Here is a 25,828-nt window from a genome sequence, read left to right as displayed (position 1 = left end):
AGAAACCCGCAGAGATTAAGCAATTTAGAGATCTGGAATAAATAGGCACCACTTGGCAGTGGGTTTGGTAAAGAGAAAGCATTTCAGCACATGTTCTGCCACAAAGTATTTGGGAGTCTTAAGTCAGAGCTGCAGAATTCCTTCTGAAGAGGACAAAAGAGAGACTTCCTGTCATTTCCATTGGTTTCTGCATGTGGGACCAATATGGGCAATGCAAAGTTTAAACAGATGCAAATGGTGAGGGGAGGGGGCCGAGCCCTGCCTGCCTTGTTTTACATATCTCTCCACCTCCAGATTGAATTTAAGTCAGTCTCTCCTAGGCGCTTCCCCAGTAGACTGCCACTAAGTTACCGCACGCTTGAATGGTTTATTTCACCAATATTTGCTTATGGAAATAAAGGGGAGTGCCGGGGGTGGGGGAGGGGGAGGAGGGGAGGAGGGGTTTGCGACCGAGGGAGGCTCGACCACAGCACCAGTAACCTTGTCTGATGTGATCATTAACCTTTCTGGCAGTTGTCTGAGGTTCGTCAGTAGAATGTGAGCGGAGACACGCAGACACCGCACAGACTATTCCAAGACTGGTTTACGTTGAGATCTGTTGCTCTGCTTTAGTGCGGCAGAAAAATGAGGTTGCAACAATTTCTTTTTGCGTTTCTGCTTTTCGCGATGGGTCTTCTTCTTATCAACGGACAGAGACCAGGTAGGACTTTGATACATGTGTACCGAGTAACTTGGTTCTGCCTGTTTGGGCCCTTGGGTGGGGAGCATGATCATGGTCCTGCTCAAAATCACTTAGGTGTGTTCAGAGGTATTGGTAAGCGTGTAGGATTTCAGGAGTATGTTATCTCTCCTGTTAGGTCTATTATTTGAATGTTTTAAAAAGTAGGTGGGTTTTTAAATGATGATAAATATTTTGCCACTGTTTTTCCTAAATTCAAAGAAAATTGATTCCTTAGCTATTTTAGATACGTTGCCCTTATAAGTAAAAAAGAAATGGAACTGTTTGGTCTATTCATTACAGAGGTCAACAAACTTTTACGGATATCCAAAATACAAATCCAAAATCCAAAGCGGTTGATTAGAAGAACATGTTGCTGGCTGGAGTGGGGCAATGTTAACAATTTGAATTAACAACAGAAAAATCATGTGACAAAATGCAGATGAAATCTTAAAACAGTTATGAAAGCTGTTATTTCTAGTTATATAATTACATGTCTTACTTTAAAAATGCAATTTTTAGTATTATTGTGCTAATACAGCCAAAAATGTCAAAAGTATTTATGGTCAAGATAATATTAATTGGTTTGACACATTTTTCAAAGATGATCTGTGTTGTGTTGTTCTTAACCAACAAGAATTAGTAAGCAGTCATTCTAATGTGCTTTTACTTCAAAACCAGATATCTAAGATTTCAAAGCACTGGCAAGTAAAAAAAATTAGGTTTTCTGACTCAGGAAAAGGCAAACCCACATTTAAATAGAAAGGTGGTAATATTTATTCCAAATACATTATATTATTCAGTTGGTGATATACTTCTCCATTTGGAGCAGAAAAGGGTGCATAACTGGTTAAAAATTCAGTCTCTCCCTTTTAGTTAATCAGAAGTTTGATCACTGAGGTTATTTCAAATGACGTCCCCCAGTTTGTCCTTGTACATAAATAAGAGAGAATGTGCAAATCAGCAATTCAGAAAACAGCTGACCCCTTCTTACAGTTTATAGCAATTGCTAATCAAACTTTTCTGAACTACAGAACACCTTGGACAATGTTCTTATAAAATATCTGTGATTGATTCATTACGTAAGATGAAAGGTCCAAGAGCATTTAGGAAGAAGTCATGTGGAAGGAGGAGGTTACTACTAATAGATCCTGCTATAAACATGAGCTGTTAGGAATATATTTCGTGTTTTTGCATCACATTAATTTTTATGTCACAATCACATCTGAACAGGTAGCAAATAATCACAACATAGTTTGGATGCAAAATGTCCCTTCACATTCTCCCAATTAAACAACAGTTCATTTTCTGAAAAATGCTCCTAATATTTCCCTTTTTTTTTCTCAGCTAATTTGGCAATGAGAAGAAAATTGCACAGACACAACTGCATTCAGAGAAGATGTGTGCCTCTCCATTCACGGGTGCCTTTCCCCTGAGGTATTTCTGATAGAAAATTGTTTTACTACATCTAGGCAATGTTCCAGATGAGATATATCAAAGAAGGTCCATTTATATTTTGTAATATGATAATACCTTTAAGGTGATACCAGTTCAAGGGATGCATACTGACAAACAAAACAGTATCTTTAAACATGTGTTTTGAAAAACACTGAATAGCTCTGTATGCTATCCAGAACAAGCACATTTCCCACTAAGACCACTGTGTCCTTGAAAGCATTTGGACATATTTGCTCAATGACACCATATAAATGATGTACCATTCTCTGTATTTAAATAATTTATTAAAATAGTTTTTCTTGACAATATTTCTTTTAATGTATAAAAACAATTTAATATTAATACCATGGCAGTTTTCCAGCCTTACTCATAGAATTGGTCTTGATGGTTGTTGCATCTTTAAGGATAAATTCTAAATAGAATTTTGCTCCTTTCCTCTCTCTCTCTCTTTTTTTTATTTACATATTGAAAGGCCAATGATTTTATCCACTACCACTACCAGTAATACTGCTTGAACCAATTAACTTCAAACGCTGCCCAAGTGTGTATTTCTTCATACTAAAAAATAAGTGACTTGGCATTCCATTGTAATTATTTTAAGCTCTTTAATTCTTATAAAATATATCATCCTTTAAAAAAATGCCATTGAGGGCGCCTGGGTGGCTCAGTTGGTTAAGCGACTGCCTTCGGCTCAGGTCATGATCCTGGAGTCCCAGGATGGAGTCCCGCATCGGGCTCCCTGCTCAGCAGGGAGTCTGCTTCTCCCTCTGACCTCACCCCTCTCATGTGCTCTCTCTCTCTCAAATAAATAAAATCTTAAAAAAAAAAAAAAAAAAAGAAAATAAAAAAATGCCATTGAAATATCCCTCAGCTGGTTAGCATACATAGGCAATTGCTGAATTAGCTTATTCAGTTGGTCTGTAGACTCTTGTGTTTATGGCACCATTCATTCAAGGAGAATGGTTGCCACGCCTCTTGTTGAATACATGCTTTTCAAACCTGGTGAAAGTCCCATAGTGGGACATTAAATGAAGGAGCAATTCAGGAATCATTTATCAAGAGGGCTAAGACAAAAAGCCAAGTTCTCTACACCTGTATCTGTAACAAATTACCCTTTGCTATCAAAATAAGAAAAATAGGTTTGGTGGAAAAATCCAGAAAAATACAGTAAGAAATTCCTGAGAAGCCAATTAACAGGGGCTGAAACGTTTTCGATGCTAAAAAATCCTTTGGCATATGTCAATAATGCATTTCAGTCCCACATATAAATAGCGGTAAAATCTGTGCTTCGGAGGAGTGGAGAAGTTCAAGACTTTCCCAGCACGCCTCCACAAATAACAAAGAGGAGAGGGGGCAGTTGGCAGTAGCAAGGGAATTCCTGCATATACCGAGAAAGATACCTTACGTAAAGCAAAGCAAAGCCCTCAGGTAGCCACCGGTGGTATCAGCTCTCTCCGCAAACCACCTGCCCTAAAAACTAGGGTCGCAAGTAAACAAGATAGAGTAGTGAAATTTGAATTGGCAAAGTTAAGGAAAACTTTGATCTATAAACCAGATTTGTAAACCAAAGGAAAATCTAAATAAAAGCCTCGTAAACCATTTAATAAAAGCAATCCTTTACAAAATTTGGCTGATTGCTGTAAAGGCCTGCTCAGCTTTACAGCATCGATTTTCTCATCTCTGTTTAGCCTAGTCCTGCATTCCAGTTAATAGGTTCTTCAAAGAATATATAAAACTCCCATTTTGAAATCCAGTGATAGCATAAGAACTGTGTGGAATAAATATTAAGATAATTTTCCAAGATCTTGCTCAACGAGTGCTCTAATAACAAATGCTACCTTCAGATGTGAAAGCATAATCCTCATTGTCCTAAATACTTGCACACTTTTTTGTATGTCCTGCAACACAACAACTTGGCGGCTGGCTAAATCACTATAGACCTAGGTAGTGAAACTCTAAGGCAGAATCCCCCTTTCATTTATCCGCCTCTGTATTTTGCATGTTTTATGTTTGTTTGTTTATTTATTAAGTGTTTTTTATGTAAGGTTTACGCCCAGCGTGGGGCTTGAACTCACGACCCCAAGATCAAGAGTCACATGCTCTACTGACTGAGCCAGCCAGGCGCCCCTGTTTTCTGCATGTTTTAGATAAAAATCACACATGATTATTTGATTCAGCTAGGGTCATGTAAAACTGGAAAAGGATAGATAAGGTAAACAGTTGACTTTGGAAATTGTCCAGATTAACCTTCCAAATAGCTTAGACTTTTAGCTCCCTTAATAAGAATGCCCTGTTATCATTACTATGTAACTTTTACCAGCTCCTAGAGTCCTCCTCCATGATCCTCAGTGACATTTCCCAACCTGTACAACTGAGTTAGAGAAATCTATGCTGTGTAAATTTCATTCTCTCTCTTTTTTTCTTAAAGATTTTAGTGATTTATTTGACAGAGAGAGAGAGCACAAGTAGGCAGAGTGGCAGGCAGAGGGAGAGGGAGAAGCAGGCTCCCCGCTGAGCGTGGAGCCCGATGTGGGCTCAATCCCAGGACCCCGGGATCAGGACTGGAGCCAAAGGCAGACGTTTAACCAACTGAGCCACCCAGGCGCCCCTAAAATTCATTCTCTTGATAACTGTTTTCTCTTGCTGAAATATGTTGGCATCACGTTGAGCCCTAAGTGAATTAGAGTGGAGGAAAACAAGAGAGAGGGTGTCAGGAAATCCAAGTTTACAGGCTAATTTGAGAGTTTTAGAGTGGAAAATGAGGTAGGATCCTTAGATTCTAATTTTCCTCTTTCAGCCATAAAATCTCACTGTATCAATGCTTTTCTTTATAAATATGTACTCTAGGGGCACCTGGGCAGCTCATTTGGTTAAGGATCTACCTACAGCTCAGGTCATGATCCCAGGGTCTTGGGATCTGCTCCTCCCTTTCCCTCTGCTCTTAACCCCAGCTCGTGTTCTCTCTCTCTCTGTCTCAAATAAATAAATAAAATCTTTAAAATAAATAAATACATACATACATACATACATACTCCAGATAACTACATAACCTGTTAAAACATACTCTCATTTTTTTTTTGTTTAAGTTATCTCTACACCCAACATGGGGCTTGAACTCATGAGATCAAGAGTCATGTGCTCCACCAACTGAGCCAGCCAGGCACCCCTCTCTAGCTTTTTAATGATTGTGACATATGTTCATGGTGTAAAATCTTTTCCTAACAGTATGAAAAAATGTAAAAAGTAAAAAGTCTCCCAGTCTAACCTTTGGCCCCTTTTCATTTCCCAGAGGCAATGGCTATTAAAAGGTTTCTGGTAAAGTAGATTTATTTTTTTTTTTAATTTTTAAAAAAGATTTTGTTTATTTTAGCAAAAGAGCTCATGAACAGGGGTGGGAGGGTGGGGAAGGAGGCCTGAGGAGGAGGGAGGGGGAAAGAATCTCAAGCGACTCCACACTGAGCACCAAGGCAGGGCGGGTGAGGGGTTTGATCTCATGACCCTGAGATCCCGACCTGAGCCGAAACCAAGAGTCAGATGCTTAACTGACTGAGCCACCCAGGCACCCTGGTAAAGGTACATTTTAATACATTAGTTCAAATTGAGACCAGCTAATCTTCTCTTGACACTCTTGATTACCATTCAGAACGTTAAGTACTTATATGTTCTCTATTCTCTGCCTTATTCTTACCCCCTCGAAGTTGTGGGCTTCTGACTCTTTTGACCAGTCCTCTAGCCCTGCCTGCCAATTCTTTCTGTAATTGTCCTATTTATTGTCTCGGCCCTTCTCATTCCATGCTGCCTCTGGCTGAACTGTGAAAGCCAACTCTCTAAAGCACAGAATCTCTACTTTTGTGGAGCATTTTATCTTCAACATTAGCAGGACTTTCTGAGAAAAACTCTCAAGTTTTTTTATTTATTTTTTTTTTAGTAACCTCTACACTCAGTGTGGGGCTTGAACTCACAACCTCAAGATCAAGAGTCCCATGCTCTTCCGACTGAGCCAGCCAGGTGCCCCTGGGAAAAACTCTTCTACTTACTTTTAGGCACCTCTGATCCCCATTCACCTACATTTAAACCTCTAATGACCTCCAGTTTCCTCGAACTTCTTAACCTTTTCCCACTCACGACAAGAGATAATTTCTCTTCCCAGAGAAAATGGAGATCATCAAGCTTTAAAATCAGACTCACTCAAACTACATTTACATATGCTATACTTATATTTTCCCTTTGTAGTCTTTTAAGAGATTCCTCTCCTGGGCGTGGTTAATCTCTCTGCACCTCAAGAACCTTGATCTAACAATCACTCCCTTTCTTCCTCACATTGTTCAATATGTCACAACTGATCTGTTTCATCTTTTAAAAAGAGGAAAACACGTTCACCACTGACCCCATAGTGCTCTCTAGGGACTAGCCCATGTTCTTCTCTGCATAGTCAAATTTCTTGAAAAGGTGCCTGTTTCCTTTCTTACTGTCTGCTCCCCACTGCGTTCTGGGAAAGATCTCCAGTGACTTCTCAATCCAGTGAACACATTTTGATTCTGGTCTGTTATCTTGCTATGGGTCAAACAGTGAATAGATTTTCCTTGGTTTTGGTGATGATACCATGCTCCCTTTAGATTATTTATCTCAGAGATGAATCACTACTCCTTTCGGTACCTGTACGGGATGTCCACTTGCCTCCTTTGAATCACCTTAGCTGTTCTGAGTCACTTCAAGTTCAATACCAGGGTGCCTAGGTGGCACAGTCAGTTAAGCGCCTAACTCTTGATTTCTGCTCAGGTCGTGATCTTAGGGTCGTGAGATTGAGCCCCACATCGGGCTCTGTGCTCTGTGTGAGTCTGCTTAAGTTTCTCTCTCCCTCTGCCCCTCTTCCCCCTGCCGGCTCTCTCTTTCTCTGTCTCCCAAACAAATAAATAAATCTTTAGAACATTTTTAAAAATTAAAAAAATAAATAAGCAATACAAAAATAAACTCATGTAAAAAAAAGTACCTCATCCTACCTGGGATACCTCCTATTTCCCTTTTCCTGGTTTATTTTTCTCCATGACACCTGCCATCTGATATAACATATTTACCTTGTTATTGTTTAGTATCTGCCCCTCTTCATTAGAATGTAAGTTCTGTAAGAACAGACTTTGCTTTGATCACAACTATATGCCCAGTGACTGTGGTAAGCTCCACAGAATATTTGATGAGTGAATGAATGCACACTTAAAAGTAAACTCTTCAATTCCTCCCGCTCAGATATGTCTCCTGTGTTCTCAGAATTTGGAGAATAACTGTAGAGCTATCATATATTATATGTTTACTACGTATCAAACTGTGCTAAGAAATACACATTTTACCTTCACAATGTAAATTTTTAAAAATTTTTTTAAAGGTTTTATTTATTTATTTGAGAGAGAGAGAGAGAGCACAAGCAGGGGGAGAGGGAGAAGCAGACTCCCCGCTAAGCAGGAAGCCCAGTGCGGGACTCGATCCCAGCACCCTGGGATCATGACCTGAGCTGGAGGCAGACACTTAACCCACTGAGCCACCCAGGTGTCCCTCAGTGTAAATTTCTGAGCTGCCGGGGCTCTAATACTCAGTTCTAGTTGGTTTCCCAGGCCTATCATTTCATTCTCTTAGTACCTGTTATAGCTCTCCAGCAGGACTTCAGCTCCTTAACTGATCACTCCAGCCTCCAGTTCCAGTTCGGGAAAAGCCTTTTTTTTTTTTTTTTATCATGCGATTCTTCCTAAACTGTAAATCCGACCATGTCACATCTTGATTAAAATTCTTAACTGTCCCTGTAGCCTTTGGGACAGTGAGAACTCCCATAACTTAAGAAACAAGACCTTACAAAATATGCCTCTCCAGCATCATCTGCTACCTCTTCTCCCCTTCCCTCTCCTAGAGGGGATAAGAAAGAATTAACACCAGCCATTGTGGATTCGAGCTCTGACCACAAGCTCACTCACTGGTGGTCCTTGGTAAGTCACTCGTCCTCCTTAAGAACCCCTCCACTTCCAGACCTGTAAGATGGAGCTAGTAATGGTATTAACTTTGTCATATCCTACCTAGCACATGGTAACTGCTAAATCGATAGTAGCTCTTTACTATTATTAACATCACTTTAAAGTTAGTCTATTCTTCACCTCTTGCTGTTCCTCAAAGTATACTTCTGCCTGCAGTGTCCTTACCTGACTCTTTTCCTCGCTATTAATTCATCCTTCAAGAAACCGTCCCAGAGTTTGATACCCCTACCAATTGTATTAGATGTCTACATTTTCTCTCAACCTGTTTGTATAATCTGTCACAAAGAACTTGACTCACTGCATTGTAGCACCTTAACTGGCTGTACTCCTCCCTTCCCAGCATGCTGTAAATTCCCTGAAGGCAGAGGGTGGGTGTTCTGCTTTGTTACATTAACATTTGTTAAGTGGAGCACCTAGTACAGAACAATGAGCCTGGTGAGCCTTAGTTCAAAAGCTGGCCAATAAGTAAACTGTAATAGAGAAATGTATTACTCATAGGTCCTGGAGGAAGAACAGGGCATGCCTGGAGGGGCCACCTGGGGAGGTCAAGGGAGAATGCAGACCTAGAGAGGCACATGCCTTTATTAGGGACTGGGTGGAGTGCTTTGGGGTTCCTGGGCTGGGGTCTGATCCGGTCAATTCAAACCAAAAGAGGTGGGGGGTGGGGGGGTTGCCCCACAAGGGTTCTTATCTAAGGGGTACGTAATATATACAGGCCCTGGAAGGCAAGGGAGATTTGATCACAAGGGCTGTTGGGGAAGTGATACCGAGAACTTATATTTCTTTGCTTCTTTGTGGGTGGCTCTGCGGCTGCTCACCACAGGAGCTTGCCGGAGGGGCTGGTGTCATGCAAGGCCCCTGCAGGCCACTTGGCCACACAAAATGGATCCAGAGGCAGCAGTACCATGGAGTGGCTTAGCGAACCTCTCAGCAGTGGGTTGTATTGATCTTTGCATCGTTAGCCGATGAAAGTGTCCCGAATATAGCAGGCATTCCAGAAATGTTGCTAACAGAAATGAAGTGAATCTTTGAGTTATTATCTTAGCATTTAAGACTTACTACAATGAGACCCTAACACACATTTTAAGCTTTATTTCCTAACATTAACTGACAAACTGAACTCTTGAGTAGCGGCTAATCCAAATTCATCAGGCCTTCCAAAGGGCTGACCATGCTTCTCCAGACCCACTGGTCCTCGCGAGTCTTTACTTCCTCCCACTAAGATTTTATAATTCATTATTTCCATAATTGCTGCCAACATTGTAGGTCACCCTGTTGCTCTGTCTTCATCACATTGTTCTGGAAGAATCCTGAAGTCTTCATCCAGGCATGTTCCTGCTGCTGGAGAATACAGAAGTCAGACTGGAACCACTTTTAAATTCATCATCTCCCACTCACCATCCAGCAAGCAAGTTCTACTCACCTCTAGTTTTAGGCCTTTCTCCTTTGCATTTTCAGCAGATGGCCTTGCCTCTTATATTACAAAGAAAAGAGAAGTCACCGGGGTGTCTGGGTGGCTCAGTCATTAAGCATCTGCCTTCGGCTCAGGTCATGATCCAGGGTCCCGGGATCGAGTCCCACATCGGGCTCCCTGCTCCGCAGGAAGCCTGCTTCTCCCTCTCCCACTCCCCCTGCTTGTGTTCCCTCTCTCGCTGTGTCTCTCAATGTCAAATAAATAAATAAAATCTTAAAAAAAGAAAAGAGAAGTCATCAAAGGGTGTATCCCTCAACTTCCCAGCACCAAACTAGAATCCCATCTAATCCACTTCCCACCCTGCTCACCCCCATCTTCTTCTGCCCTCCTGCTGCCATGGAAAGCATGGCCATTCCTTCATTTGTGTTGTAGGTCCTGCCCATCCCTTCCCACTTTGTCAGGAATCTGAAACTGCCACTTAAAACATTTTCTTCCTTCTCCTTTCTCTATGGATTATGTATCAACATACAGGTTTAAACATTGATAAGAGTGAGGCCTAGGGTGGCTCAATCGGTTAAGCGTTTGCCTTTGGCTCAGGTCCTGGGATCAAGTCCGCATGGGACTGAGCAGGGAGCCTGCTTCTCCCTCTGCCCGCCGCTTCCCCTGCTTGTGCTTGCACTCTCTCTCTCACAAATAAATAAATAAAATCCTTAAAAAAAATAAAATAAATGCTGATAAGACTACATACTAAAACAACACACACACCCACGCACTTCTCAGTGAATGGTCTCAAGCCAGTCTTTTGTACTCCTCATTTTTGATCCACATTTTCTTTTTTCTTTCTTAATATTTTTGTTACCTTTTTTTTTTTTTTTTTTAAGTAAACGCTACACCTAACACGATGCTCGAACTCACTTTTTTTCTGTCAGTGTTCATGGTGCACGGCTCTTGGTCATGCCGCTTCGAAGAATGAAGAGGTAGACCAGATGGACTGGTAGGCAGCAAAGCAAGTTTGTTGAGTGATAGTAAAGTGGTAGTACAAAGCTCCTGAGAAGGGAGGGGACCCGAGAGAGTTGCCAGCAGAATTTCTAAGTCTAAAGGTTTTTATGGGCTCCTTGGCTGCGTCGTCCAACCAGGTTTTTGTCACATGGGAAAGGGTGGAGGGCTCCTTCCAGGGTGGTGTAAAATCCTTTTAAGGGTGGTTTCCTTTTAGGGTTGGGGAGAGCCTTGTCACTGCTGGCCTGCCTGCCTTCCAACTATCCTTCATCACGACCCGAGATCAAGAGTTGTATGCTCTTATTGACTGACCCAGCCAGGCATCCTGTCTGATCCATTATTTTCCATTCACACCTCAATCCACTCTAATCTGTCTTATACCTTCTTTTAAAATAGCCATGGGGGTACCTGGGCAGCTCAGTCGGTGAAGTGGCTGACTGGCTGACTCTTGATTTCTGCTCAGGTCAGGATCTCAGGGTCCTGGGATCGAGCCCCGCCTTCAGCCTCCGAACTCCGCACAGAGTCTTGCTCGAGATTGTCTCTCTCTGAAGTAAATAAATAAATCTTTAAAATAAAATAAAATAGCCATCAGTCACCTTCAGCTTTCTAAATTAAGGTTTTTTTATTCTTTTTATTTCTCAGCAGAATTGGACAACTGACTACTCAGTCTGCAAAAATCCCTGACCTTAAATTTCTGACGCTACTACTTTTCTGCTAAATTCTCAGCTAACCCTCTGGCTCCTAGGCAGGCTTAATCCTAAAAGGCTTGCAAGTTACAGTTTTCCTCTACCATCTTCTACTCTGTTTCAACCATTCTTTTTTTTTTAGGTTTCAGCATTTTATTTGTTTTACTTTTTTTTTTAAGATTTATTTATTTGAGAGAGAGAGCGCGCACAAGCAGGGGAAGATCAGACAGAGAGGGAGAAGCAGGCTCCCTGCTGAGCAGGGAGCCTTATGTGGGGCTCGATCCCAGGACTCTGGGATCATGACCTGAACCGAAGGCACCCAGGCACCCCTATTTTAGTTTTTTATTTTAAATGAAGTGTAGTTAAAAAAACACAATGTGTTGGGGCGCCTGGGTGGCTCAGTCGTTAAGTGTCTGCCTTCGGCTCAGGTCATGATCCCAGGGTCCTGGATCGAGCCCTGCATCGGGCTCCATGCTCGGCAGGAAGCCTGCTTCTCCCTCTCCCCCTGCTTGTGTTCCCTCTCTCGCTGTGTCTCTCTCTGTCAAATAAAAACAAAAAAACACAATGTGTTTCAACCATTCCTTTGACCTCAATCACCTCTTTACACTAACTGATAATACTCTGGGGCGGGGGTGCGGGGGGTAGGGGGTGGAGAAGACCATCCAAATGAGAACAAGTAAAGCCTATTTTTCAGAGCTTGCTGGAGCAAGGGAGTCAGCTACTGTCATTTGTTTTTGGCTGAGGACAAGAGATAGGCAAGGGAGTTGGAAAGTTTTGTAGTGAAAAAAGGGAAAGCTTTGGGGTATGATCTGATTGGAAGTTGTTGGTATGGGGAAGTTGGAGTTGGGCTACCTAGAAGTAGGGCTTCCTATGTGATTGGTTTGGGGTGCATATATGGCTTTCTTTCCTTAGTCCTGAATTGGAATCAGAGGACAGAAGGGGCAAAATTAGAGAACCTGGTAGTTACTGAGCAAATCTTGACCATTTGAGGCCAATTGCTACACAGGTTATGGTTTGGCTTCCTTGACTGGTTGCTATAGAGTTTGCAGGTCAGAGTTCTGTTTTATGGTCTGGCCATTGTCCATTTGTATATTCAGTCTCCCTGTTCCAGACTTATTTCATCTCTAGTTCACACCACCCAAGCCTCACTGCTGTCTGCCTTACACCAGCCTCCTCATACCTACTTTTGCTTCTCTTTTATCCATTCTTCATATTTATAGCTTCATACCACTCAAGACCCTTTAGTGATTTCTCATTACTGTTAGGATTAAAATTATAAAAAAAAATTTTTTTTTAATATTTTTAGGTAATCTCTACACCCAGCACGGGGCTTGAACTTACAACCCCAAGATCAAGAGTCTCATGCTCCACTGACTGAGCCAGCCTGGGTGCCCCAAAATAAAATTCTTTTATTTTCTTCCCAAAATAAAATTCTTAATGTAGCCCACAAAACAGTGCATAATCAAGCACTTCTCTCTCTCCAACCTTATCTGACCTGACTCACCGGCTGTGTCTGTGAGTTTGTCAAGTATGTCCTTTTTTCACTTCAGAGCTTTCACACATTTCCCTGGACATAGGATCTAGGATGTTCTAGCCCTTCTCTTCACCTAGTTTATTCCTACTCAATCAAGAAGATTTTGGTCAAATGTCACTTCACTTTTGTGTGTGTGCCATATATAACATCTCTCATTACCCTGGCCCAAGGAACTTTGGGAAGGGACTTTGGAGTTCTTTAGGTTTCATGTTTCATTATAGTGTAATTGTAGGGGCTCCTGGCTGGCTCAGTCGGTAGAACATGCGACTGGACCTCAGGGCTGTGAGTTCAAGCCCCACATTGGGTGTGGAGATTACTTAAAAATAAAATCTTAAAAGAAAAATGGGGCACCTGGGTGGCTCAGTTGGTTAAGTATCATCTTCAGCTCAGGTCATGGTCCTGGGGTCCTGGGGTCGAGCCCTGTATTGTGTTCCCTGTGCAGGGAGGAGCCTACTTCTCCCTCTTCCCCCCCCCCGCCACCCCGCTCTCTCTCAAATAAATAAAATCGTAGAAAGAAAGAAAGGGAAATTGTGTTAGAGCTTTCACCTTTATATGTACTCATTTTTTTCTCTAATAGTAACATTTTTATATATACAAAAATTATGTATAAATATACACACATATAATTTAAACACATGTGTAATGCATTTATTACCTTGCCTCTTGAGGTTGCTAAGCTTAGATTTATTTATCTGTAGGTCTGGAGGTAGTCTTTTTTTAAGTAATCTCTACACCCAGTATGGGGCTCAGACTTAACAACCCCAAGATCAAGAGTTGCAAGCTCTACCAAATGAGCCAGACAGGCACCCTGGAAGACAGTCATCTTGAATGACTCTTCAGTTTCATTGTATGAACAGCTTTAATTTATTTAACTTGGCTATTGATGGATATTTATTTATTTATGCTATTTTGAATGGTGCAGTGAACATGTATGCACTCATCTTTAAACACTTGTGCATTTACTTACAAAACATTTCTAAAAGTAGAATCACTAGGACATGCATATTTTTTAATTTTTTGAGATATTAACATAATGTATAATTTACTCATTTAAGTTGTACAGTTTAATGGGTTTTACTATATTTAAGTAGTTGTGCAACATCACGATAATTGATTTGAGGCCATTTTTATCACCCCATAAAGAAGTATTCATACACATTAGCAGGCACTCCCCATTTCTCCCCAGCTCTCTGATCCTAGACAACTACTAAACTACTTTCTCTCCCTACAGATTTGCCTATTCTGGACATTTTATATAAATTTTCTTAAAATTTTTTTCTTTTATGGTCTGCTTATTTCACTTAGCTTAATGTTTTCAAGACCCATCCATATAGTAGCAGATATCAGTACTTCATTCTTTTGTAATGACGAAATAAAACTGTATAGAAAAATCACATTTTGTTTATCCAGTCATTATTATTTTCACTATTTGGTTATTAGGGATCATTCTTCTCTGAACATTCGTTTATAATTTTTTTAAGTTTATTTATTTATAATCTCTACACCCAACATGGGGCTTGAACTCATGACCCCAAGATCAAGACTTGCATGCTCTACTGACTGAGCCAGCCAGGTGCCCCTAGTTTATAAATTTTTGTTTGAACAGATGTTTTCAGTTCTCTTGGGTATATACCTAAGAGTGAAATTGCTGGGTTATATGGTTATTCTATGTTTAACTTATTGAGGAACCGCCAAACTATTTTCCATAGTGGTTGCAGCATTTTACATTCCTACCAGCAGTATATAAGGGTTCCAATTTCTCCACATCCTCACCAACACTTTTTATTATAACCATCTTAGAGGTTGGTACAGTAGGTCCCTCCGACCCCCCTTATCCATGATGTTGTTGTCCATGATTTCTGTTACCTGCAGTGAACTGTGGTTCAGAAGCAGATGATCCTCCTGACCTGTCTTCAGAAGGTCAGTAGTTACCTAACACCATATCACAGTGCCTAAGTCATTCCCCTCACTTCATTTCATCACGCAGACATTGTATCATCTCACATTACTACAGGAAAGGGTGAGTATAGTATAATAAGATATTTTGAAAGAGAGACCACATTCACATAACTTTTATTATAGTTATTATAATTATTCTATTTTGTTATTAGTTATTGTTAATCTCTTACTGTTCCTGATTTATAAGTTAAATTTTATCATAGGTATGTATGAATAGAAAAAACGTAGTATATGTAGGGCTTGGCACTATCCATGGTTTCAGATATTCACTGGGGGCCTTGGAATACATCCCTCGGGATAAGAGGGGACTACTGTATCTCATTGTGATTTTGATTTGCATTTCCCTAATGACTCATGATGTTGACATTTTCATATACTTACTGACCATTTGTCTATCTTCTTTGGAGAAATGTCTTTTCAAATTCTTTGCCTATTTTCCAGTTGTCTTATTTGTCTTTTTACTGGTGAGTTGTAAGAATTCTTTATATTTTGAATACAAGGACTTTATTTGCAATTATTTTCTTCCATTCTTTTAGTTGTCTTTTGACTTTCTGGGTGTTATTCTTGAGCACAAAAATTGTTATTTTTGTTAGAGTCTGATTTGTCTATTTTTCCTTTGGTGCCTTGTGCTTTAGGCATCATGTTTTAAAACCACTGACTAGGGCGGCTGGGTGGCTCAGTTGGTTAAGTGACTGCCTTTGGCTCAGGTCATGATCCTCGAGTCCCTCGAGTCCCACTCCCTTGCTCAGTGGGCAGTTTGTTTCTCCCTCTGACCCTCCCCCCTCTGATGCTCTCTCTCATTCTCTCTCTCAAATAAATAAGTAAATAAATAAATCTTAAAAAAAAACACTGACTAATCCAAGGTTACAAATATAATTTACACCTCTGTTTTCTTCTAAGTTTTGTAGTTTTATCACTTATATTTATGGCTTGATCCATTTTTTAAAAATTCTTATTTTTATTTATTTATTTTTTAAGTAAACTTTACCCCAACATGGGGCTCGAACTCACTACTCTAAGATCAAGCGTCACATGTTCTACTAACTGAGGCAGCCTGGAGCCCCTGGCTATGATCCATTTTGAGTTAATTTTATATACGATGTGAGGAGAGAGGGAGGTCCAACCTCCTATTTGTGTGGTTATCCAGCTCTAGCACCATTTGTTTGAAAACACTATTCTTTTCCCCCCATTTAATTATGTGGGCACTATTGTTGAAAATTAATTGACCATAAATGCAAGGGTTTATTTCTGGACTCTCAATTCTATTTCATTGATCTATATGTCATTCCTTATGCTAATACTGTTCTTTCTTGATTATTGTAGTATTATAGCAAGTTTGGTTTTTTTTTTAAGATTTTATTTATTTACTTGACAGGGAGAGAGCACTAGAGAGAGAGAGGGAGAGCAAGCATGAGTGGGGGGCAGCAGGAGAGGGAGAAGCAGGCTCCCTACTGAGCAAGGAGCCCAACACGGGGCTGGATCTCAGGACCCTGGGATCACACCACCTGAGCCAGAGGCAGATGCTTTAACTGACTGAGCCACCCAGGTGCCCTATAGCAAGCTTTTATATTTTTATTTTTTCATTTTTTAAACTTTTTATTTATTCATTTGAGAGAGGTAGAGGGAGAGGCAGAGGGAAAGGGAGAAGCAGACTCCCTGCTGAGCTGGGAGCCCAACATGGGGCTCTATCCCCGGATCTGGAGATCACAACCCGAGCCGAAGGCAGACGCTTAGCCATTTGAGCCACCCAGGCACCCCTAGAGCAAGCTTTTAAATAAGGATGCGTGAGTCCTCCAACTTTGTAGTTCTTCAAGGTTTTCTTTGGTTATTCTGGTTCTCTTGAATTTCTGTATAAATTTTAAGATCTGCTTGTCAATTTCTGCAAAGAGCCAGCTGGGATTTGGAAAGGATTGTGTTGAATCTATAGATCAATATTGAAAATATTGCCATCTTGACAATTAAGTTTTCCAACTCAAGAACATGGGATATATTTCCATCTAGTCAAATTTACTTTAATTTTTTTCAACCATGTTTTGTAGTTTTTAGAATATGAGTTTTACACTTAGTTTGTTTCTTAAAGTTTATTTAGTTTTTTTTAGTAATCTCCACACCCAATGTGGGGCTCCAACTCATAACCCTGAGATCAAGAGTCACACATTCTCCTGACTGAGCCAGCCAGGCACCCCTTCACTTGTTTTGTTTAGTTTATTCCTAAGTATTTTATTCTTTTGATGCCATTGTAAATGGAATTTTCTTAATTTCATTTTTTAATTGTTCATTGCTAATATATAGAAATACAATTTGATTTTTGTTTATTGATCCTATATATTGTAAACTTGGTGAAATTTTGGGCTCATTCTCATAATTTTTAGTAGGTTCCTTAGGATCTGTTATGTGTAAGCTCATGTCATCAGCAAATAGATACTTCTACATCTTCCTTTTTTTTTTTTTAACATTTTATTTTTACATTATCTCTACATCCAACTTGGGGCTTGAACTCAAAACCCCAAGATCAAGAGTGGCATGCTCTACTGACTGAGCCAGCCAGGCGCCCCTACTTCCTCCTTTCTAATCTGGAGGTCTTTTATTTCCTTGCCTTGCCTAATTGCCCTAATTAGAATCTCTAGTACAATGTTGTATAGAAGTGATGAGAATAGTCATCTTTGTCTTTATTTGATTTTGATGGAAGGCATTCAGTCTCTCATCATTAAGTATGTTAACTGTGGATCTTTGACTATGTCCTTTATTAGCTTGAAGAAGTTCCCTTTAATTCCTAGTTTGTTGAAAGTTTTTGTATCATGAAAGAGGAGTATTGAGTTATAACTGGTTTTTTTCCTCTTTATTTGTTGAGATTATCATGCATTTTTGTCTTTTAGTCTATTGAAATCATGTGTGACATTAAAATATTAAATATTTGGGAAAAAAATTAAATATTTGGTAACATTCACCAGTGGAGCCATCTGGCCTAGGGCTTTTCTTTTTTCCCTTTTTTTTTCTTAAATTTTTTATTTAAGTTTAATTTAATTAACATATACTGTATTATTAGTTTCAGAGGTAGAATCCAGTGATTCATCAGTTGGATACAACACCCAGTGCTCATTACTGCAAGTGCCCTCCTTAATGCCCATCACCCAGTTACCCTATTCCCCACCCACCTCCCCTCCAGCAACCCTCAGTTTGTTTCCCATAGTTAAGAGTCTCTCATGGTTTTCTTCCCTCTCTGTTTTTGGCTTTTTTTCCCCCCTTCCCCTATATTCATCTGTTTTATTTCTTAAATTCCACATAAGAGTGAAATCATACCTAGGGCTTTTCTTTGTGGGAAGTTTTTTAAATTGCTAATGCATTCATTTTTATTGTTATAGGCCTATTCAGATTTTTTATTTCTGGGGCGCCTGGCGGGCTCAGTCAGTAGAAATGTGACTCTTGATCTCGGGGTCTTGAGTTCAAGCCCCACATTGGGTGTAGAGTGTACTTTAAAAAAAAAAAAATGTTTAAATTAATTCTTCAGCAATTTTGGTAGCTTGTATCAATTTAGGAACTTGTTCATTTCATCTAAGTTATCTAATTTTTTGGTACACAGTTTTTCAGAGTATTTCCTTATAATCTTTTAAAAATGTTTCTGTAAGGGGGCACCTGGGTGGCTCAGTCGTTAAGCGTCTGCCTTCGGCTCAGGTCATGGGCCCAGGGTCCTGGGATCGAGCCCCACATCGGGCTCCCTGCTCAGCGGGAAGCCTGCTTCTCCTTCTCCCACTCCCCTTGCTTGTGTTCCCGCTCTCACTGTGTCTCTCTCTGTCAAATAAATAAATAAAATCTTTAAAAAAAAAAATGTTTCTGTAAGGTCAATAGTGATGTTTTCACTTTCATTTCTGAGTTTAGTAATTTGAATTTTTCTTTATTCTTAGTCAGTCTAGATAAGATTCATCAATTTTGTTGATGTCTTCAAGGGACCAACTTTGGGTTTATTCTTTTTCCTTATAGTTTTTCCATTCTCTATTTCATTTATTTCTATTTTAATCCTTACTTTTTTCTGCTTGCTTTAGGTTTCATTTGCTCTTCTTTTTCTAGTATGTTAAGGTGAAATGTTACCATAGTGAGTGAGATCTGTCTTCTCTTTTAATACAGATTTTTGGAGTTATAAATTTCCGTCTAAGCATTACTTTAGCTACATCCTGTAAGTTTTCATATTCATCTCAGAGTATTTCCTTACTTCCTTTGTGATTTCTTTTTAGATCCATTGGTTGTTCAGCAGCGTGTGGTTTATTCCCACATATTTGTGAATTTTTCAAATTTATTTGCCGTTGATTTCTAACTTCATCCTATTGTTGAATCATCTGTTTCTCCTTTTAATTCTGTCAGTTTTGCTTCCATGTATTTTGGGGGCTCTGTGGTTAGGTACGTATATGTTCATAATTCTTATATCTTCCTCAGTTGACTCCTTTTATCATTATGAAATGTCTTTTTCTCTAGTAACTATTTTTGTCTTAGAGTCTGTTTGATTTGTCATTAGTACATTGACTGCAGCTGTCTTATGGTTGCTGTTTGCATGTCTTTTTCTATCCTTTTACTTACAACTTATTTGACTTTGGAATATATGTGTGTCTTTTATACAGTTGGATCATGTTTGTTTTGTTTTACTCAGTCTGACAAGATCTGCCTTTGGAATGGATCGTTCAGTGATTCACTTTTTTTTTTTTTAAGTAGGCGCCACACCCAACATGGGGCTTGAACTCATGATCCTGAGATCAAGAATCACATGCTCTACCAACTGAGCCAGCCAAGCTACCCAAATTCACATTTATTGTTATTATTGATATAGTTGGATATACAGTTGACACTTGAACAACATGGAGGTTATTAGCACTGACCCCCTGTGTAGTCAAAAATTCTTGTATAACTTCTGATTCCCCCAAAACTTAATAGCCTCCTGTTGATGGGAAGCCTTTCTGATAATATAAACACAGTTGATTAATGTATATTTTGTATATTATATGTATTATATACTGTATTCTTACAATAAGGTAAGCTATATAAAAACAAATGTTATTAAGAAAATCATAAGGGGCACCTGGGTGGCTCAGTTGGTTGAACATCTGGCTCTTGGTGTTGGCTTAGGTGATGATCTCATGATCGTGAGATTGAGACCCACGTCAGGATCCACAACTCAGTGCAGAGTCTGCTTATCCCTCTCCCTCTGCTCTTCCCCCCACCCCACCCTGCTCTCTGTCTCTCTCTCATAAATAAATTAAAATCTTTTTTAAAAAAAGAAAATAATAAGGAAAAGAAAATACATTTATAGTACCATATCAAAAAAGAATCCGTGTGTAAGTGGACCTATGTAATTCAAACCCATGTTGTTCAAGGGTCAACCGTGTATCTGCTATTTTACTCTCTTAGTGGTTGCTCTAGGACTTAAACAATATATGAATTTATAGGAATCTACTTCAGATTATACTCTTTTTAAGTCCATGATATACAGAAATACCTATATAGCTGTATTCTCTCTCTTTTTTTAATTTCACTATAGTTATACACATTACATCTATACATGTTACACATACAAGTTTGTTAAAATTATTACTTTCTACAATTTTAGGTCCTTTAAGGCTGAGAGAAGGAGGGAGAAGAAGTATATATTTATATGTAGAGTTATTATATTAGCCTTTTTATTTACCATTTCCAGTTTTTGTCATTAGTGGATTTTTTTGGTGTCTTAGTCTGTTCAGGGTACTTTAACAAAATACCATAGACTAGGTGGCTTATGAACAACATTCCAGAGGCTGGTTCACAGATATCTGTCTTCTCACATGGTGGAAGGGGCTAAGGAGCTCTCTGGATTCTACTTTATAAGGGCGCTTATCACAGCCATGAAGGCTCTACCCTCATGGCTTACTCACTTTCCAAAGGCCCCACCTCCAAATACCATCACATTGCCAATTAGGTTTCAATATATGAATTATGGGGGCACACAAACATTTCATTTACAGCACTTGAATCAATGTTTCTCCATTTGCTGTATTCCCTCAGACAATTTCCAGAGACTTTAAAAACTTTTTTTTTAACTAGTCTCCGTGCTCAATGTGGAACCCAATGTGGGGCTTGAAATCACAACTCTAGATCAGGACCTGAGCTGAGATCAAGAGTCCAGTGCTTAACCAACTGAGCCACCCAGGCACCCCTTTAAATACTTTCTTAAAGAAAACTTCAGGGGTACCTGGCAGGCTCAGTCAGAAGAACATATGACTCTTGATCTCAGGGTTGTGAGTTCAAGCCCCACGTTGGGTGTAGAGTTTATAAATAAATAAATAAACTTTTAAAAAAATTTTATTTTCACCAGCTAAGTTTGTTTCATTAGAAGGAAGGGTCACAGAGCTCCTTATACCATCATTTAAGAACCCTCTAGGCTATGCATTTTTTTGTCTTTTAAGTAAGCTCTACGCCCGCCGTGGGGCTTGAACTCATGACCCCCAAGAGATCAGGAATTGTTTGCTTTACCAACTGAGCCAGCCGGGTGCTTCTGGGCTGTGCATATTTTAAACATGGATACCTAGTAGTAAATTGCTCTGTAGAAAAGCTACACCACCTTACATTTCCAATAGCAAGTTGTGAGAATCCTTATTCCACACACTTGCCAACACTGGGTGTTATCAATGTTTTTAACTTTTGCTAATCTGACAAGCAAGAAACCCATCTCATTTTTATCTTCTAAATTTAGGCAGTCTGAGGTGATTTCTAGAAGAGGCATACCTGCATTTTTTTTTACTGCTAAATTCATTGTAGTTGACACCTCACCGTGACTGTCAGGGAAGTGAAATGTTAAGGACATGGAAGCTTCCAAAAATGAACCAAGAGGCTGCCTTCATGTCTTCAGAAGGAGGCCAAAACAAATTGCCTAGGGAAACCTTGATACCAATGATTATCTTCCTGTAAAAGATCCATTTTTCTCTTTAAAAAATTAGTTATATGTTGCCCTACCATATATTTAAAACCTATTGCTAAGTACTAATTATTAAATAGTTTCATAACATTAAAAGATTTCTTTTTTTTTCTTTAAAAGATTTTACTTATTTATTTGACAAAGAGAGACACAGAGAGGGAACACAAGCAGGGGGAGGGGGAAAGGGAGAAGCAGGCTTCCTGCTGAGCAAGGAGCCTGAAGTGGGGCTCAATCCCAGGATCCTGGGAAAAATAGCCGAGACTGCTAATGTGGGTCACTGAGCAAACAGAGATTATTAGGTGAAAAATAAATAAATGAAAAAAAACTCTTTAATAACATAAATTCAGACTTGAAGAAATAGAGGTGCTGTTTCTATATTGAAAGGTAAGAAAATATAAAATTGCTCTCAGTGCTGAAAAACCTTGGTAAATTTTCATAACTCATTATCTATTAAAAAAATTAAGCATGGGTAAATTGGTCTGCTGGATAGCATTTCTTATTATGTTTCTTTCTCCTTTTGCCTTCCCAGTGTAGACCTTCTCTAGATAACCGCACCTGGTCTGCCAGAAGAGAAGTGAAGGAAAGATACCCACCCACACCATAGTGTGATTGCTTACAAGTTCCTGTATGAAAGGGAATCATTTGAAAACACCTGGGATGGTTTATTAGTTTTACAGGGTTCCCTTCTTCCTGGTTTCTCTTTAGAGGGAAAAATAACATAAATTCAAAAGCAATTCCAGTCTGAAGCACAATTATTTGCTTGCATAACAAAAATCTCTCATCTTTTTCTGCATATTACAATTCTTAGAGGAATTAAAAAGAAAAATACTTTTTAATGTGTTAGAACTCTCTAATAATAAAAAGTACAAGAATTAAAATTTTTCTTTCATAGTTCTATAATTCTCCAAAAGTATTAAAATAAGTATTTATATGTTTGAGTGATTTTTTTTTTTTCCAAAAATGCTAAATCTCTAATCAAACGCTTTTGACCATTTGGCTTTACAGAATAGGGATACATTAATTGGTTCATTGATTATTTATATGGAGAGACTAAGAAAGAAGCTATTAATTGCTAGCAATTTTATATTATAGGCTTTAATGTGTATGAAAGTATTTTTTTATTTTGAAAAATATCCATAAAGTCATAAAAGAAAGTTTGAAATACTAAGATGTTCATTTCTGAATCTATCTCTCATCATGTAATTATAAGAAGCCAATGTTTTATTTCCTTCCCAATGTTAGGTCTTCCCAAGTTGTTAAGTTCACTCTTAATTTGTATTTATTAAAAGACAGATAGCTCATTGCCATAAAGTTGTTATTTGACCAAGTTAATTCCAGGTATGAAGTTTATAAATTCTTTTCTTGATTAGAAATTTTGCTTTGTAAACATTATAGAGTGGAAGAAACCGTAAACCATTAACCCTTATTTTGATAAAATAAAAGGTCGGATTGGTATACTATAAAGAATTTGAGATAGAAATTCTGAAATCACAGGGTTTGTCTCCCTTTCATAGTTTATTAATGGTGTCTCTTGGGATGGAAAGTGTTTCTATAAAGCACTGTAATTAACTTTAAACACAAAAGATGTTTTATGAAATATGGTAACCTCATTTAAATTGGGTACTTTGGGGAAATTCTAAATAATTTTCCGGACAAATTGTAATTCCTTTACGCAAGTGCATTTCAGTAGAAACAGAAGCTATTATTAGTTACATTTATAATTAAAACATGTACTTGTTTATATATTTTATACCAAAAAAAGAAAAACAATATACAGTTCAGATACATCTCATTGAATACAAGCCAACACTTTTTCAGACTCAAGTTCACAAAGTTAAAAACCAGCCATACCATTGTAAGGTAATTAAATGGTTGTAGATTTCTGCTCATACAACTGCAATAAGTTTTCAATAAACATTCAAGTGTCTAGTTGTCCTTATTTTGTGTAAGAAGTGTTCAAAGTGTTGGGGCACCTGCGTGGCTCAGATGGTTAAGTGTCTGCCTTCGGCTCGGGTCATGATCCCAGGGTCCTGGGATCGAGCCCCACATTGGGCTCCTGGCTCAGCGGGGAGCCTGCTTCTCCCTCTGCCTCTGCCTCTCCCCCTGCTCATGCTCTCTTTCTCTCTATCTCTGTGTCTCAAATGAATAAATAAAATCTTAAAAAAAAAAAGAAAGAAAGAAATGTTCAAAGTGTTGAGCACAGCATGGTAAAAACACTTCTGATACTTGTCTTTATTTTCATTTTTTGTTCCTTTTAATTGAGGCATTTAAGACTATACATCCTTTGTTTATACCCTGCCACTGCAGATTTTTACTTAATTCAGGATTTTCAGAGTAAGGGCAAAGATTCTCTCAAAATCTATAAAAGCTCAACAACTAGTCACGTGTACACTGAAAGTGGCATACCAGAACAAATCCGTGACAATGGAGCCGAATTTATTCACTGATGATAATGGAGGCGGAGACCAGAGGAGTGTCAAATACGTGTACTGTAAACACTTTAAACTTTACTTTCCCTGTGATTTGGAGTTTGTTTTATTATTTTTCTATAAAAGTTTCTACTAAAAGTTCTTTGTAATTTCTAACATTTTCAGAACACAAAGGAAAATAGATTTTACATAGTTTAATCAAGATGGTTGAGGGGATCAGAAGTAATGGTGCCACCCCAATTTGGGGCCAAGAGGTGAGTCAGTGAAGTGGAGCAGACAGCGAGTGGTGGACCAAATAAGAGTTGTAAGTGTTGATCCTTGTCTCTTGGCTCAGTTCGTTCCAAACTCTGAAATCAGTGCAGTCTTTGGTCCATTCCTGCACTGTTTTTACTCCTTCCCAGGGCCAGGACTAGAATATGTGGACACCAAATTTAAGGGTGTGCTCAAAACCTCACTAAACAAGATAATAGTTCAATACCATTTTTGAGAAAAATAAAAACACCCAAAAATGCATGATGAACAAGATATCACATTTTTAAATAAAGACAGGATCAACTGAGCCATGTTACAGCCTGAAGCAAAGGGAAACAGTGAGTAATTCTAGTTCAGTAAGAAGAACCTTATTTTAGCATATTGGAGTCTTGAGTTCCAGGCTTTGTGTCTTCCCTTTGTTCTCACTTCCCAAAATGACCTCACTCTGTAAACTTTAGGTCTGTATCCCATTTTCCACTCTTGGCTTCCACCCGGCCAGAATGTTCATGGAAAGAACACTGGATCTGGCCTTGGCATCTTCTTACATCTAAGCTCTCATCCTACTATAAAATCATAATTGGATTCCAAGGAGTCTTGGTAAGTGGTGGTGAGGTTGATTTGAGGTTCTGAAAAATCCTCAACCTCATCTGGAAGTTTGGGTTTTTTTTTTGTTTTTTTTTTTTTGGAAGTTTGTTATTTGATTGTACACTGAGAATCCACAAGAACTACCTATGCCACTCCTCACCACACGTTTGGGAGTATTACAAAACTAAGTTTTTGCAAGTTCTCATAATACCTTGTATCAACTGTTTTGTGTTACTTGCTATGTAGTAAGTGGCTATAGAATGTTCTCAAAAGTTTTTAACTTGGTAATGGGTAAAAGCAAAGACTATTTTGGGATGTATCCATTTCTCAGTTTTTCTTTTTTTTTTTTAAGATTTTATTTATTTATTTGAGAAAGAGAGAATGAGAGAGAGAGAGCACACGAGAGGGGGGAGGGTCAGAGGGAGAAGCAGACTCCCCGCCGAGCAGGGAGCCCGAGGCGGGACTCGATCCCGGGACTCCGGGATCATGACCTGAGCCGAAGGCAGTCGCTTAACCAACTGAGCCACCCAGGCGCCCATCCATTTCTCAATTTTTCTATTTTTAATGTAACATGGCGTAGGAGCATGTGTTAATATGTTAATTTCCATACTATTTTTTCTTCCAGTGAGGTGATAATAAAATTTTTGTGTTTCATAACTCAAAATAGTTATGCTTAACTAAGTATGACTTGTATAAACTGAGGCATAAGTATCATGGAAAGTTCAAATACAACAAGTAAACCAAAACAAAAATATTTCTAATTCTTTAGCATTTGGTAAGAACTTTTAATAATATTAGTCTTGAAAAATAAAAGAGGTCCAAACTTGCAATATGATTAAAAGAAAA

General features: G+C 38.9%; 1 protein-coding gene and 1 long non-coding RNA gene across 2 annotated transcripts; one reads left to right on the top strand and one right to left on the bottom strand.

The window, feature by feature from the left end:
• Positions 1-506: 506 nt before the first annotated feature.
• Positions 507-22,520, top strand: APELA (apelin receptor early endogenous ligand). The gene is made up of 3 exons (XM_035022773.1): positions 507-700; positions 2,066-2,155; positions 22,246-22,520. Exons 1-2 carry the CDS (start codon positions 625-627, stop codon positions 2,152-2,154), a joined length of 165 nt encoding a protein of 54 aa, XP_034878664.1. The 5' UTR covers positions 507-624; the 3' UTR covers position 2,155; positions 22,246-22,520.
• Positions 8,885-11,027, bottom strand: LOC118022184. Its single transcript, XR_004682401.1, has 3 exons — positions 11,012-11,027; positions 9,617-9,666; positions 8,885-9,531 (listed from the first exon to the last, which is right to left on the bottom strand). It is a non-coding gene; the product is annotated as an uncharacterized LOC118022184 (long non-coding RNA).
• Positions 22,521-25,828: the final 3,308 nt, after the last annotated feature.

This window comes from Mirounga leonina, unplaced genomic scaffold (assembly GCF_011800145.1).
Source record: "Mirounga leonina isolate KUSES-001 unplaced genomic scaffold, KU_Mleo_1.0 Mir_176, whole genome shotgun sequence".
Taxonomy (NCBI): domain Eukaryota; kingdom Metazoa; phylum Chordata; class Mammalia; order Carnivora; family Phocidae; genus Mirounga; species Mirounga leonina.
The sequence above is the reverse complement of the archived record's forward strand: the minus strand, read 5'-3'. Positions and strand labels throughout refer to the sequence as shown.

Bases quoted from the DNA above. Each gene is read 5' to 3' on its own strand.
- APELA (XM_035022773.1), top strand. From the start codon at position 625: ATGAGGTTGCAACAATTTCTTTTTGCGTTTCTGCTTTTCGCGATGGGT. The intron at 701-2,065 runs GTAGGACTTTGA...TTTTTTTCTCAG, and splicing joins TATCAACGGACAGAGACCAG to CTAATTTGGCAATGAGAAGA.